The 16,359-nt window shown below is 39.9% G+C and overlaps 1 protein-coding gene across 1 annotated transcript; it reads left to right on the forward strand.

Moving 5' to 3' along the window:
• The first annotated feature begins 6,922 nt into the window (after window positions 1-6,922).
• Window positions 6,923-16,152, forward strand: LOC109078965 (cytosolic phospholipase A2 gamma-like). Its single transcript, XM_042757272.1, has 15 exons — window positions 6,923-7,008; window positions 8,110-8,135; window positions 8,328-8,439; window positions 8,591-8,733; window positions 8,818-9,019; window positions 11,449-11,551; window positions 11,631-11,765; window positions 12,083-12,136; window positions 12,212-12,259; window positions 12,683-12,808; window positions 13,322-13,480; window positions 13,794-13,871; window positions 13,948-14,102; window positions 14,602-14,767; window positions 15,841-16,152. Exons 2-15 carry the CDS (start codon window positions 8,110-8,112, stop codon window positions 16,020-16,022), a joined length of 1,689 nt encoding a protein of 562 aa, XP_042613206.1. The 5' UTR covers window positions 6,923-7,008; the 3' UTR covers window positions 16,023-16,152.
• The last annotated feature ends 207 nt before the right edge of the window (window positions 16,153-16,359 follow it).

The following is a 16,359-nucleotide window of genomic DNA, read 5'->3' on the forward strand; positions in this document are numbered from 1 at the left end:
GAGCTATGAACATTGCCAGAAATTTGATTTGGATAAAAGTGTTTGCTACATGAAGAAATGTAAATGTACTTGGAAACCATTTCTCAAAAAGGTGGATTTTCAGGTCCCCAAAACAAAGTGTTGATAGTAAGCACTAAATAAGTGTGTTAGTGGTAGTTGTGTTTGCTCTAATTAGTTGAAACAGAATTGGAAGTATATTACTGCATTTTTAACCATTTTGCAACTTTCACTAATATGCCGAATCTCAATTATGTATGTAAACCCTCGTTCCCTGTGAGGATTTGAATCGCGTTACCACGTTACATCAGTGACTGATGAATTGGGATCTCACTAGACGAGACGGTGTGCCTCGGCCGTACAGCGGTGGTACAGCAACTATGGCAACAGAACGTAACGTTCCCTTTCGGTCAGTCACGTTCGACATTACGTCAGTGACTGACGAATTGGGATCCGTATGGAAAATACCACTATTGCTGACCCCCTCCAGTGCCCTGCGAAAGCGGGCAAAGTCCCTCCACTCCAGTTGGGGCGGAAGATAGGACAGGGCTTAGGCAGAGGAACCCGCCACTGCTTTTCCGTACAGTGGGAAATTGGATAACACTGGGAAAGCGTACTCAAGTAGGGGAATGCTACGGAAACCACATCCTGCGCATAGGAGGTAACGTGGAAATTACACATATGGACTGGCCATAGGGCAGTGGAAGTATGGAAGTCCCTGCGGTAGACTCAGCCCGCCTGGGGTGAGATCACTACGCAGCAGAGATGGCAGAGAAATCTCTGCCAGGGAAAGACACAGCCTTACCATGATGGAAGCATAACATGCAAGAATACACATGTGGGCTCACCCGAAGGGGGAATCACTACACATGGGCACCTAGCCCAGCACAAGTGCTGACCTTGGGCATACACACGAGTGCTGGACCTGGCGTCTGGCACTCTGCCACGCCTGACTGCCGAGGGTGCGGGAGGAACTTCAAAAGGGTTCACCAAAAGGGAAACTGAACTGAGAAGCACTTAAGCGCATGTATCCGGTCCGTAGAGGAGCATGGAGCAGCAAGCGTGATCGACACAGAGTGACTCCAGCATTACCGGCCATCTGAGGCGAGTACACGAGAGGACACATGGAGGACACATGCTCTACATGGAGATTATAGAATCTTACAAACGTGTTAGGTGTCGCCCAGCCGGCAACTCTACAGATGTCTGCTATCGAGGCGCCCCATGCCAATGCCCAGGAAGAAGCCACACCTCTGGGGGCACGGTGAACAATGGGCCTGATATGCTAAGACTATAGCCTCCACTATCCAGTGGGCAAGTCTTTGTTTGGAGACAGCCTTTCCCTTCTGCTGTCCTCCGAAGCAGACAAAGAGCTGGTCTGAGGTCCTGAAGCTCTGCGTGCGGTCCACATAAATGTGCTATAGAGTGTGACTATCCAATGGTGCAGAGCAGATAGAGGACAGAGCGGAGCGATTCAAGGTACTTATGGTAGATATCGTAAGTGCGTGAATGCTTGCAGGTCCCTCTTGACTGTTGACTATGCACCTCAGAGGAATACGCCAAGGAGGGGCTGTCGCGAGGAGCATCAGTTCCCGGGAACCAAGTCTGACTGGGCCAGTATGGCAATACTAAGAGGACCTGCTCCTCATCCTCCCTGACCTTGCACAACGTCTGTGTGAGAAGGCTCACTGGGGAAACACATACTTGCGTAGGCCCCGAGGCCAGCGGTGTGTGTGAGCGCATCTGTGTCGAGGGTTCCCTCAGACAGGGAGTAGAACAGCTGGCAGTGGGATGTGTCCGGAGAGGCAAACAGGTCTACCAGTGCGTGCTGCATTCCCATCTCAGGACTCGATCGTGAAGCCAACACTGAAGCGGTCTCATATGAAGCAATCTGAGCAGCGTGACAGTGGCAGTGGATGCCATATGCCCCAGGAGCCTATGAAACTGAAATGACTCCAGGGAGTTCAACATTGACTGAGCACGCTCTATCAAAAGACACGCTGTCAGGTTGACCAAGTCCAACTCCATACCGAGAAAAGAGATCCTCTGCACAGGGGAGAGTTTGCTCTTTCCCCAGTCGACCTGTAGCCCCAACCGGCTGAGGTGGTTGAATATCGAGTCCCTGTGTTCGCACAACTGAGCTCGGGACTGTCCCAACAGGTGGAGTGGTGTGATGAGATCTTGTGTTGTGGAAGATTGAATTGTACAGGTTTGTTTGTTTGTTTACATCCTGAACGGGAGCTTGTGAAGGGCCCGGCTCAGAGCGTACAGGTCCAGGATTGGCCGTAACCCACTGCCTTTCTTGAGTACAATGAAGTAGGGACTGTAAAACCCCGACTTCATATCGGCTGGAGGGACCGGCTCTATTGCGTCCTTCGCCAGCAGGACTGCGATTTCTGCTCACAAGATGGGAGCATCTTCGTCCAGCACAGAGGTGAACTGGATGCCCCTGAACTTGGGAGGACGCCGGGGGCCAAGTCCAACTCTATACCGAGAAAAGGTATACATGCCTACATGACCTTGGTGAAGACACGACAGGGACAGCCCACAGGGGAGGACCTTGTACTGATATGCTCGCCCCTCAAACGCAAAGCAGAGAAATGGCCTGTGTTGGAGGAGAATCAAGACATGAAAGTATGCATCCTTCAGGTCGATTGCTGCCAATAAATCTCGTGGACAAACGCTCTGAAAGATACGTTTCCGCCTTTAACATCCTAAACGGGAGCTTGTGAAGGGCCTGGTTCAGAACGCGCAGGTCCAGAATTGGCCGTAACCCACTGCCTTTCTTGGGTACAATGAAAAACCTGTAAAACCCCGACTTCATATCGGCTGGAGGGACTGGCTCTATTGCGCCCTTCGCCAGCAGGACTGCAATTTATGCTCGCAAGATGGGAGCATCTTTGTCCAGCACAGAGGTGAACCGGATGCCCCTGAACTTGGGAGGACGCCGGGTGAACTGAATCGCATAGCCGGGTCTGATGGTTCTCGTGAGCCAGCTAGAGGTCTGGGGAGCGTTAGCCAGGCCCCCGGGGACCAAACAAGCGGAACTAGGGGAACCACCAATGTACCCGTGGTGGGGCAGTGAGGCGGAGCACATGGACCCAACCCAGAAGCCACAGCATCCCAGAGTGAGGTCTGAGTGAATGGTGTGACCCTTACCTGGCTTCACGCTTGGGCAGGGGGTGTGTGAGAAGGCAGAGCATCCTTGAACCAGGCCCTCTGTCGCAGTGCGTAGTTCCTGCATCACACCTGGGTCAGAACTACCCTCGTGCAGCTGTTTTAGCGCCTTGGCCTGGTAGACCTGCAGGAGGGCCATGGCGTGCAGGGCAGAGGTGGCCTGTCCAGCAGCTCTGGAAACCTTGGGCGTCAGGGCGGACGAGAACTTACAGGCCCTGGATGGGAGGTGCAGATTACCCCACCAGGCGGCAGCACTTTGCGGGCAGAGCAATGGCCCTGGAGCATCAGGCAATAACGTGCTCAACTTAGGGGGATGGCTGCCCATCAGCATGCGGCATCCCTTAGCAGCCCTGCCTTGTCGTTTGGTAGTGAGGATGGCAACCCGAGGAGGCAAGCTAGCTCTGTTTCTTGGGGCAGCTCTAACAGAAAAGGTTGAGCCCTCCAGAGACCTCTCGTAACCTGCCTCACATCTGGCATCTGCTTGTCCCAGTGCACCTCCTCATGCACTTTCCATGTCCGAGGCCTCAGTATCCTCCCAGTACAACAGAGGGTACAATGAGCTGGAGGAGTGAGGGGCCCGTGAAGACTTGCTCACCCTGTCCATGAGCCGAAGTAGTTCTCCTCTGGGTGGAGGAACTAGAACGAGGCATGGGGAGGGGGACTCCTTGCAACATCGCAATGGTCATATTCCCGCAATGAGAACATGACTCATCCATGAATGCTGCCTCCGCATACTCGAGGCCCAGGCATGAGATGCAGCGATCGTGACCATCAGATGGAGCCAGGAAGCGACCACATCCAGAAACGCACAAGTGGAACTCTTTTAGTATTTGCTCTTTTAGAATGCTCTTTTAGAACACCGAAGTGTTGAAGCGCCCAGGAGGAGTTGCAGCGTGACCGCAGAATGGTAAGCTGCAGCACGCCGAGATCAAGCAGCAGCACTGGCAACCCCCGCTGATGCGCCGCAACACCAACACACGTTCGTTGAACAGGCTGTCTTGATAACACTCTTGCTTGGTAGCTGAAAGGCTCGGCTCCGAAGCGAAAAGGTGAATGTGCGACTGCACGCACTCTCCTTATATACCCTCACTGCGGGGCGGGGTGCGCAATAAAAATCTCGCACGCCAACATTCGTTGGCTTGTTTTGTTAACACTCGAAGGTGATTTGTCTCTCTAGCGAGATCCCAATTTGTCAGTCACTGACATAACGTCGAACGTGACTGACTGAAAGGGAACTAGTGTTGTGTCCTGTGAAAATGGGACAGTTCACACTGAAAGTGATTTGTGTGTGTGGGTGTGTGCACTGGTTAGGCTGGTTTATTCAATAGAAAATACAGTTTGTACAGTATAAAAAAAGTCCCTATAAACCACTAATACCAACGTGTGTGTGTGTGTGTGTCCATCCAAGTTGTTTTTGTTTTACTATATAAACAATGACGCCCACGCCTGTATGGAAAGTCCAGCATGACCAGCTCAAGCTGTTTTTGTTAACATGTAATCTGGTAGAGCTGGTCAGAGCACTCAAAACCAGCTGGTGCTTGGAGCTGAATGAATTTATTTTGTTTGGGTTAAAAGTCGTTTCTCTTTTTTTTCCAGCTGATCATTTATTTTATCAGTTTGGTTTGGGAGCTGAATTTTTAACAGTTGTCAGCTAGTTACCATACCTGCCATAAACGTAGGCTACTTCTGATAATTTTGAATAAATTAAGTAACTTTGTAAGATGAATTATGCTGTCATATTTCACATCAGAATGTAATTATGCAATGAAATAAGTTATTCCCCGCATCTCAGTCATACAGCAGAGCAAAATCAAAGTAAATCAATATACATGCAAAATATCAACATCAATGTACCAGCAAGAGCTTGATGTAATGTTGCGTCGGAGACTGACACAGAATAAATTGATTTTATTGTTTTATTTGTTTTTGTTTTATTGTTTTATAGTAGATTTATTATATTATCTTAATAATGTTGTAGTATGGACTATTGTAATGTTGTTCTTAATACCTTAATGGGCCTGGAAACGTTTCAGTTGCGTAGCAAGGTCAGAAAGCTCTCGGATTTCATCAAAAATATCTTAATTTGTGTTTTGAAGATGAACGAAGGTATTACGGGTTTGGAATGACATGAGGGTGAGCAATTAATGACAGAACTTTAATTTTTGGGTGAACTATCCCATTTTATCCCATTTCCTTAAAGTAATAAAGGTTTCCATCTTACAGTTAATCATGTTTTGTTTTGACAGCATTCTGTGGGGGAATGTATCCAAAATTACAGCTTGATACCCAATAAAAATATAGTTCACAAGCTTTACCTTGATTTTTCGGTCTTTTTCACACATCTCATGCTTCCTCTTAAGCTCTTCACTGACACTGAAAGAATGAGTTGGCTCTTGATAGATCTTTTGATCTAGATTGCTGGTTAGCACCACGGGGTGTCCGGTAAGAGATTTTCTTGATATATATAGTCGACAGGTGTCTTTATTTTTCACTTAGTTACTTGTCGGGTGTATACATTTGTGTGTGGTTTTTCCATTAAAAAAAAAAGAAAGAAAGAAAGAAAAGAAAAGAAAAGAAAATGCACATAAGTACAAAAATACATGGTAGTAGCCTTAGAAAACAATATTAGAAAACAGATATACATGTACTGAATAGAGAATTAAATACAGCAATGCAGGGATTAATAAAACTTGCTATGTCATACATTGCCATAGGTTAAACATCAAACAGCTTTCACTATCATATCCACTAGAATATAGATTAACAGCGGTGCTTTGTCTGGGCTTGTTAAAGCATTAATGAGTATTTTACAGTATTTGCCACTTACTGTGCATCTGTGTCTGCCTCAGGGTAAGCGTCTTTATCCCTTTTGTGTCTTATTATTCTAGATTATTGATTAAATGTAAGAATTTGACATAAAAGATAAAAGATTCACTTAAGAATAAGAAAAAAATTGCCCTTTTAAAGGTAAAATAGCTTAAAATAGCCTAACATGCATATACCCAACATACGTATACATGCATATACACTATACATACATACACATATATGTGTGTGTGTGTGTGTGTGTGTGTGTGTGTGTGTGTGTGTGTGTGAACACTATATGTTTTAGAAACACTAAATAGAAAGTCCAAGAATTTGACTTGGAAAGGCGACGCCCGCTTTTGTTAAGTGACGAGTCGACAACTTAACAATGAAAATAAAAATGAGTAAAAAAATCAATTCAGGCATGATAAAAATGACAAATGAATACTAAAATGAAATACAATGGCCATTTGTTCATTTTGTTTGGTTACTTAATAATTAATTTAAAAGAGTTTTGTGATTTAATAACAATTATTTATTTAAATATTTAAACATTTATTCCATGATTTAATTTTGAGTAATTTGGTCCTCCATAAATGATTGCTACTAAATGCTTAAAATAATGTGGATGTCAATACATCAAAATAAGCAATCACAACTAATCTCATGATTTTGCAATATGCACATGCACCTTTTTGAACCCACAACCTTGATACTTTTGAGTGTATTACTGTAATAATGTCCACTTTACATAAATTTTAATGTTATCATTAAAATTATCAGTCTTTGTTAACTTATGTGCATGAAGCCTTTCAACCTTTTGCCTGCTACACAAACTAATCAAAGGTGAGGTGCACCAACACACCCACACACAAGTTAACATTCATCACCTCCACTCCTCACGAAGATAGACTTGCAGTTTCGTTTCAGAGCCCTATAAAAGAGCATCTTCAGCCCAGTCAGAGAGACGACGGCTGCTGTGTTGTTATTGGTGTGGTGCTGTTGCTGAAGAATTCACAGGATTCAACTGTGAGTACATGTTTTAAAGCTTAGATGAAGTATTCACATTAACATGTTAATGTCATTTTAATTGGCATGTGACAAAGGTAGCATGAATGAATCCAACATTTGTCATTAATAAGCTTTAAAATATAGACAATAACAATGACCTGCACACTACCAAAATTGCATAAATAAGGAATAATGGTGAAAAATGATGAGTGATATAGTGTAAATTATTTTCCTTTTCCATACATAAAAATCTGTACAATGTTAAATGTTAACTAAACTATAAATAATTGTTTGAAACATACTGTGGCTCTTTTTAATTTTCTTTTATTTATCTGACTGCACAAGAAAGTGAGATTACATGAACTTATCAGCTGTATTATGGTTATCTAATGTTATATTTCACAGTAAAATCAATTATAGTTTAAAATACATTTTGAAATGAATTGTAATACATTTCAGATCATGTTCTGTTTACTGCTTTTAACTTTTAAGCAGAAACTTTATTCTATTTTCCAAATTTACTCTATTGTTTTGTTTTTTGTTTTTTCAAATTATCTTTCAGAAATTACTGAGAAATTCTTATGAAAGTGAAGTGAAAGAATATGATATTAGCATTCTTATATATACACTTGTGGTATTCAGAGCTGTCAGTCATGAGTGAAGAACCAGCCCTGAGAGATAGAAGTGATAAAAGAACCTCAAGTTCTGGATTTACTGACTGAAAACCAGGGCTGCATTTATTTGCTCAAAAATAGTCAAAACAGTAATATTGGGAAATATTATTACAATTCAAAATAACAGTTTTTCATTTAAATTTATTTTAAAATGCAATTTATAAAAATAAAAAAAAGTGGGTTGAAAAATAAAAAGCTATCACAACTTATTGTATTATTAGAATAACATTCCTTTGGATTTTAACTTATAACTTATCTAAATGCAGAGCACGAATTCTGAGTATGGGTCACCATACTTGGCTGTATGTCACGTCACATACAATGCTGATTTGTTTGCTCAGGAAACATTTCTGATATATACGAAATAGGAAAACAAGAAAAACTAGATTTTTTGAAAAATGATTTTCAGAAGATTTACTTAATTATCAACTCCATTGTTTTATAGATGAGTGCATCCAAACCCCAGGAAAGGTAATTCTGCACAGATAACAACTGTGCTGCATAACTTACACAATTAACAACTATGACAAACTGGATAATTCAGAATATAAATTATCAAAATGAATTGTAGAATAAATTGTATTCAGATCTAGAATACGTAAATCAAACTGGTGAAGCTGAATTCAGCACTGCTCTGTTTGACTGTCTGTGTCTCGGCTGCAGCGGCGAGGTGAGAATCGGACACTCTCTGAATGAGGAGGAGGAAGAGTTTGTAGCCAGAAGGAGAAACACTGTTCTACAATGCTTGCAGAAGTTTAAGATACGCTGCAGTCAGGTAACATATCTTACATTAAACTTCATATGTCTAACTGGTCATATGACCAAAAAATTCTGTGACTGCCAGTGAACATCAGAAGTCAAACATCAGTTTCACTTTCTTGATTGTGAAAAACTATGCCATGCTTTGAATGGTGTGTGCATTTCAGGATGAAGTGCCAAACATTGCATTGCTGGGTTCTGGAGGAGGACAAAGAGCCATGGTGGGTTTGCTGGGATCCCTGGTTCAGCTTGATAAAGCGGGTCTTCTGGACTGCATCCTTTATCTGAGCGGAGTCTCTGGATCCACCTGGTATGAACCCTGAGAAAACCACAAACACACAGAGATTGAATTGGGTTGAATGTCAAAAATGAGAGCAGTATGTTCTTCTCTGAAGTGCATGGCCTCCTTATACCAAGAACCAGACTGGTCCACCAAACTAGAGACTGTGAAGAACAAAATCATCAAGAGAATCAGCGGTCCAGGAGTCAGCTGGACAGACACTTTGGCCAAACTGAAGAAATATTACTATGGGAAAGACATCTTCAGCTTGACTGACGTCTGGGCAGTGATGCTTGTGACAACATATGTGAAAGAGGCCAGTTACTTTTCATAACATAACCCACCATGACTTGTTGAGGGTAGAAATGGTCATGTTCAGTTTTAAAGTGCATGTGTTTTTATTAGAGGTTGACCGATAATGGATTTTATGGATTATGATAACTAGGTATGTATATTGTATGTATACTTACACACTTTATTTGCTTCTTTTTTAGAAAACTTGATCATTATCTAATCAAAACGACAAAAAAGTATTTCACTGGCGATAAAAATAATGCGTTTCTTATCTGTTTATCAGTTGCATGGACAAATCAGTTTGCTTTCTCCTTTCACTAGCTTTAATGTAAATATACAACTTCGGCTGCATAAAAGCAACCAGCTGGATATAAACTCATGCAAATAGATGGTAACAATTGTGACATTAAACATTTGGGTCGGACTTGCGTGTTTTAATCAACTAATTTTCGACAAACATAGACGACTGCTGTTCTCTACTAATGCAGCATCTAGTCAACAAATTAATTACTTTATAATATGAAAACATGCACTATATTATACTGTATACACATCGTTTCGTTGTCTGTTTTAAATCCGCATCTGAAGTCTCCCACTCTGTGCAGTGTGCAGTGTCATGTGTCAGAACAAACAGCACGTGGTTTCAGTGATTCCTCCTCTAGAGGCCGCTCTCGTACCTTCTCAGCCACTCCAGCAACAGACGCAACCAGGAAAAACTATTTTCAGATAACCGATTTTTCTAGCGGTCGGTTATCGGCACCGATTACTGGTTGACAGTTGTTGTTTTTTTTTTTGTTTTTTTTGTTGCTGTTTTTTATGTTGGGTTTCCAATGAGCTTGCGTAGTTTACTACTACAAATCTAGTGCCATCTTCTGATATATTAAACTTACATGCAGCTGTTATGCTGATAATATTAATTGCGATGAAATGTTTTACATTTTAAAGGGGTCATATTACGTTGCTAAAAAAAAACATTATTTTGTGTATTTAGTGTAATGAAATGTGTTTATGTGGTTTAAGGTTCAAAAAACACATTATTTTCCACATACTGTACATTATTGTTTCTCCTCTATGCCCCGCCTTCTGATTTTTGGAATGCGTAGATTTTTACAATTTTTATAGTTCTGATTGTTCTGTTTTTTGCTTGATGCTTCTTGCGTAAATCGTAGTTTTTTTGACATTCTGTGTTTCTGTATTGCGTTGTGACGAGACAAAACCAATAAAACCCATTACAAACGAGGCATTTATTGCATCCAGTGGGGACATAATTACTGATTATAATGACTCATACTATCTTTTTACGCATTGTGTTGCGTATCACGCTGTGTAAACACAAAACCATGTCTGCATTTGTGATCAGAGAAACGACAAACATCAAGCTCTAACAGTTACTCTACACTGCTCAAAACTCACATTTGAATCATCATCTGGAAATTATTTACATACGAAAACGTACTTACAGGCTGTGAGTCGGAAGCGCCAGACTGTCCTTGCAAAGTTGGAATTAGCCCACTTTATAGAAACAGACACCGGCATTGTAGGCGCTGTACACATCTGAATATTTGTGTTGAACTGTTCTGGAACAGTGTTGTAAATACAACTTAACCACTGATTTCTAGTTGTGTCCTCTTTTGGAAGACCAAACAAAGTAGTTTCGCTTTCACAATGAAACACACAGCATCTTCACAACATGGCAGCGACTGCAACAGCAAGAATAAAAGATACGCCTTCTTTCTTTGTGTGAACATTTGGGCGGTGTTATGCAAATCTTCCCACATAGTGATGTAGAGATGTGGGGGCGTGTTTAAATGAGGCATTTTAGGAGGGTGTGAATGAGTCTTAACTTTTATAAAGAATATCTCTTTGGAATTGAGACTTTAGTCTTTGCAACTTTACAGATCTTCTTTATGCACCAAGAGCTTGTAACACTCCAAAGAGAAAGGAAAAATTTAAATCGCATCATATGACCCCTTTAAAGAATTTTGTATAGTGATCTCAGCTAATGCACCAAGGTAAAATGCAAATATATATATGTATATGTATATATATATATATATATATTTACAGTATATATGTACATATATATAAAATGAATGAAGTAAAGTCCCTGGTGGAACCTTCTGAAGAACCTCAAACTTCATGTTGTAAACTCAAGAAACGTCAACACATATTTTTGAGTGTCACAAAGCCTTTTCTTTAGGATGGTATCAGTGGAGGAATCGCTGACTATCTTTAGAGTTCTTTCAGGAAGTCATGAGCTCCATTTTGTACATTCCTCAGAGAACTGCCCTTATTAAAAAAGGGCCTTTTTTAATTTTTACATTTGCAGCTTGATTTTAAGAGAACTTTACTCAAGACATGTTGAGCAAATGTCATCACTGAAACTTTTTTAGTAATTGCCCTTGCTGTCTCCACTACAACATGACGTTGTAAAAAATATATTCTCTTCAGATTGACGAATGCAAACTGTCAGATCAGTGGGACCAGCACAGTAAAGACCCGTTTCCCATCTACACAGTGATCGACAAGCAATGCAAACAGCGTGAGGAAGGAGGTCTGTGTTTTTGTCTGAAACAGACTGAGAGTTATTGTTCTCGTGTCAGCTGTTATATGGAGGTGTTTTCTGTCTGCAGACCCCTGGTTTGAGATCAGTCCACATGAAGCTGGTTATTCTCTCACTGGAGCGTTTGTGGGAACATCCAGCTTCGGGAGCCAGTTTAAAAATACGACGAAGAAGCAGGATGAAATGGACATGCTTTACCTGCAAGGTAACAAAATCTGATGCAGGACTGCCTCAAAGTGTATTATTATTTGTTATACCAACTTATATGTTGTAGACTGTTGAACTGACCTAAAATAAAATACATCAATATTCTCTGTGACATCAGTAGCACTAGCTAATTGTAAAGTAGAAACCGAAATGTAACCAAGAGGATGATTTGAAAGGTAAAAAATCATTGGAAGAAACATTTGAGTTGGTATTTTTTTCAACATGAAACTGTATGGCAATTACATTAACAAGTTAAGGGGGACAAGATTGGTTTCATTTATTTGAAACATTTGTTTCGTCTCATGTCTTCTGCAGCTTTGTGCAGCAGTGTTTTAGCTGATGAAGAGGAGATCTGGAAGTGGATAAAAGGTACAACAATTGTGAAATTTGAGGATTTAATTCCACTTAAAAGTAATTTCACTTTCATTTGATTTTGTTTTTCAGCTCTTTTATTACCTGAAATAAAAACGGCATCAGAGAAAATGAGGCAAGGTATAGAATTTTATTGTGTTTATTTATTGATCAGTTCCATATATATTCAAATTTATATATATAAAATTTGTGGCCAAGCACATGTTCAAGCTACAAGCTGAAAAAGTAAGTGTCATACTCTAAAACGATCTAATAAAAAGGCCTCTTTTCACTTGCTAAAAATTTATCACCATCCCTGACATAAATATTGTTTGTATCATTGTTTCTGGTTGTGGGGAAACACCTGCTATTCACTGTAAAAAATAAAGTTTTGAAAATGAAATTGTCAACTCTAAACCTACTCTGAAACTCAGAAACTCATGCAACAGGCCACAGGTGTAGACTATATATGTATTTGGCAGCATTAATAACCTTTAAGGGGAAGCCTTTGTTGAGGAGAGGAGACATTGTGTTCATGTTTGTTTAATGTGTCTCCTTCAAAAGATCCACACTCCCCACCTACAGACGAATGCTACCAGGTGCTCTTGAACCTTGTGGACATGAACCTCGCTGTGTTGAAAGGCACTGATCCTTCTGCTCTTGATCAGTCCATCAGAACAACCCTGACCGGTAAACTTTTCCTCTAATATCCATAGTGGGGCACATCATCACATTATATTGGGAAAGTTGACACAGAGGGCACCTGCTATTTATTGACATTGATTTGAGAAGAATACTTTTTATTTATCTTTTCTTTTTTTTTTCTTTTTTTTGCAATATGAAAAACTGTCTAAAATAAAATAGCCATATTTCACATCATATCTGTGTTTAACATTTTTCATCTGTAAGTCTCCTAGGAAAGCATCTGCTAAATTATGTCAATTTTAATGCAAATGTAAAATGAACTATAGTCTATTTAATGTCTTTTAAGATAAATGTAAATAGTAAATTCTGAAAATCAAATCCCGAAAGCACAAAATGGATGGGGTAACATGCCATAATATCAATCAAACTGGCTGTGCAATTTTTTTTTATTTTTTTTCCGTTTTTTTTTTTTTTTTTTTTGACATTGTAAATTATGCTTGTAGATGCACAAACTAGAATAGGAACAAATGACTAATGCACGTCCCCCTCTTTTTACAGACCTCTCTGGAGGCCAAAGTCAGCTGATTTGTCAATTAGAAAAACTGAACGATGATAAAACTGCTGGTAAAAAAGCAGCAAAACAGTACATGATGCAGTACACCGTGGATGTATGCAACTATTTCAGTTCGGAGCGCAAGCTCAATTCCTGGCCATTTGGTAGGTTGAACTGTCTCTAACATCTATCCGTTTTCCACAACGTTTGTCCCATGAAGATTCGCGGGGATGCTGGAGCCTATCTCAGTGTCATTTTTTAAGACTGCAACCTTTCACAAACATGTTTATTCTCTAAGCTAAAAAAACACTGATCTGAAGATCATGAGATAAAACATTTTTAATCTGCAAAGCACCATGTAGTCAAGAACCCTACACAACCAAAATAGTTACTGACAAGACCCTAAGAACCGTTAACTGAGCCCAAGAACTGAAGAACATTAGAAAATTAATTTTGAAGAGTGTATTTGTTTTGCAGATCTTTTGATTAGCATTTGTAGATGCATTGCTCAGTGGATCTGGGGCAGGCATTATAACTTCCTCCACAACATGAGAGGTGAGAACAGACCTGCTAAAAACTTGCAATTCAGTGAGAATAATGAAGGGACTCATTTCACACTGTGATTGATTAGATGAAGCAGTGCCTGCTGCTCTTCTGGAAAGTGAGACGAGAGACTATATAGACGCCGGACTGCTGCTGAACTCACCCTACTTCTCAGTGCTGAGAAAAGAAAGAGACATTGACCTCATCATTTCTCTGGATTTCAGTGAAAGTGACTATTTCACGGTATTATATACTTACGTAATTCTATATAATGCAGACATTCTCTCATAAAAGTTTGTTTAAATGAATACATCCTCTAGACTCAACTTCAATCGTTGTTCTGAACCCGTCAAAATTCTTACTTTCTTCTGTGGAACACAAATGAATAATAATAATAATAAATAAAAAAAATGTTTTTTCCTCATGCATTCATAGTGATCAATAGACTGTAGACCATAACCTAACATCTACAGAACTTCAAAAACACTGACAGATAATTACAAATGTTGTGCATCATCTGACCAGATAAAAACAAGAAAGAAAACCTTTTAAACAGATTTCATTCTAAGTGGCATATATCTTCATGAGTTTTGTGATATCGGGATTCCTTTCATCTCTCGACTGGTGTCTGAAGGGAGTATAGGCTACACAGGAGTAGATTTAAGTGAATATCTTCAATTTCAACTGAAATATCTGTCTAAGCCTTTCAGTGAAGTGCTACCGCTATACTTTTCCACTGCAGACAGTGACGCAAACCGCTGAGACCTGCAAGAAACTGAAGATCCCTTTCCCTGAAGTCAACATTACCAGTGAAGACGTGAAGAAACCAAAGGCCTTCTATGTGTTCAAAGGCACAAACACTCCAACCGTGATTCACATCCCTCTGTTTAATGTGTCCAACTGTGGAGGCAAGTTCAGATCTTCCAGCCGTCCTGGATCTGATTCAGGGTTCTTACACATTTTCCATTTCCAGATTCAAATTTCTCCTGTGATCCTTCAGACCTAACATCTGATGAACTGTTAACATGCATGTTACATTCCGAGTAGATATGCTATTACGTTGCCAAATAATCGTGAAAGATTGTAGCGACACTGTAGCTCATTCAAATCAATGAACACCAATCAAGTTCAGTGTGCAAAATTTAAACTGCCTTGCTACAGCAAATATACGATTATGCTTGATGTGCTTTCACTGACAGCATTTTCAATTCATATTATAAGATGTAAAATAATATTATCACTTATTACATTTATTTAGAAAATAGCAATGATGGAAAATGTTCAAGTTAGGGCTGTGCAACATCCAAATATGACTTACTGCTAAACTATTAAAAGAATAATAATAATTAAAAAAAAGCTGGGCTGTGCAACACAGGATTAAGTTTGAAGATAGCCTAATTCTCAAAAAATATATGTGTATGTGTTATGTGTGTGTGTGTGTGTATTTTCTGTAAGCTTTTATCTAGACAAATTAACATATTTTGCACAGATGATATTCTGTCGTATCATATTAATATTAGTGGTGTCAAAATTAGCGCATTAATGCAGGCGATTCATTTTTCAGTTTAAGGCGTTAAAAATATCGCAAATAACGCAGGGGCGGAGCTAGGGTCTGCTTCTGTCACTTTGTCTCTTGACAAGAAGTGTATTTATTCAGTGTTGCCAACTTAGCTATTTTGTTGCTGAATTTAGCAATTTTTCAGTCTACTCTAGCATCTTTTTCTTCCAAAAGCACCTAGCAACATATTTAGCGATTTTAAAAATGTATTTGGCAACTTTTAGCAACTTTAAATAAGTGACTCAGACAAAAAGACACAAATTCCTTCATATTAACATAGCAGATTGTGCCTTATTTTTACAGACTTTTCTTAGAGTCAGGGGCGCCTTAAGATAACCAAAGGCCCCTGGGCTGCAGCATTACAGTAGGGCCCCTGGAAATTACTAAAACCCTGCTGATTTAAGTGTGTTACTATTCCATCAGATAAAATTGATGCCTGGAGGAAGAAATATGGCACCACTCAGGTTCCTTACAGCGCTGAGATGATCGCTGAACTTCTGCAGGTCTCTGGGAAAAACTTCACCATCAACAGAGCCAAACTGCTGGAGCAGATTCGTGTGGTCGCGGAGGCCAAATATTTCCAGGCACAAGAACGACAAATCTAAAGTTGTCTTGAAATTCAATCAGTTTTTTCTAAATGCATTTTATTGATCTTTTTTTTTTTCTGTCCTCCTAGTTTTTATTCAAAAACGTCAACTTTGATGCTCGGGTTTTTTTTTTTTTTTTTAATGAACAGGTGGCATTATAGACATTTTTGCACTTTATTTCAGTTTAATGTTAAAAATGTTTTTGCATGTTTCATTCTGTTCCTTCATTGCTTGATCTTGACTAAGCAATACATATCTGATCATTAATAATCAAATCAACAATAACACAGACTGCATTACTGCTAAATACTGTATGACTGCTTATGTTCCAATGAATTAATAAACTGCTCTCTAA

The sequence above is a fragment of the Cyprinus carpio genome, chromosome A5, assembly GCF_018340385.1.
Source record: "Cyprinus carpio isolate SPL01 chromosome A5, ASM1834038v1, whole genome shotgun sequence".
Classification (NCBI taxonomy): domain Eukaryota; kingdom Metazoa; phylum Chordata; class Actinopteri; order Cypriniformes; family Cyprinidae; genus Cyprinus; species Cyprinus carpio.

Excerpts from the sequence above, each read along its gene's own strand:
- LOC109078965 (XM_042757272.1), top strand. The coding sequence starts at position 8,110 with ATGAGTGCATCCAAACCCCAGGAAAG. Across the intron at positions 13,872-13,947 it reads CTTCCTCCACAACATGAGAG|ATGAAGCAGTGCCTGCTGCT; the intron begins GTGAGAACAGAC and ends GTGATTGATTAG. Across the intron at positions 14,768-15,840 it reads TAATGTGTCCAACTGTGGAG|ATAAAATTGATGCCTGGAGG; the intron begins GCAAGTTCAGAT and ends CTATTCCATCAG.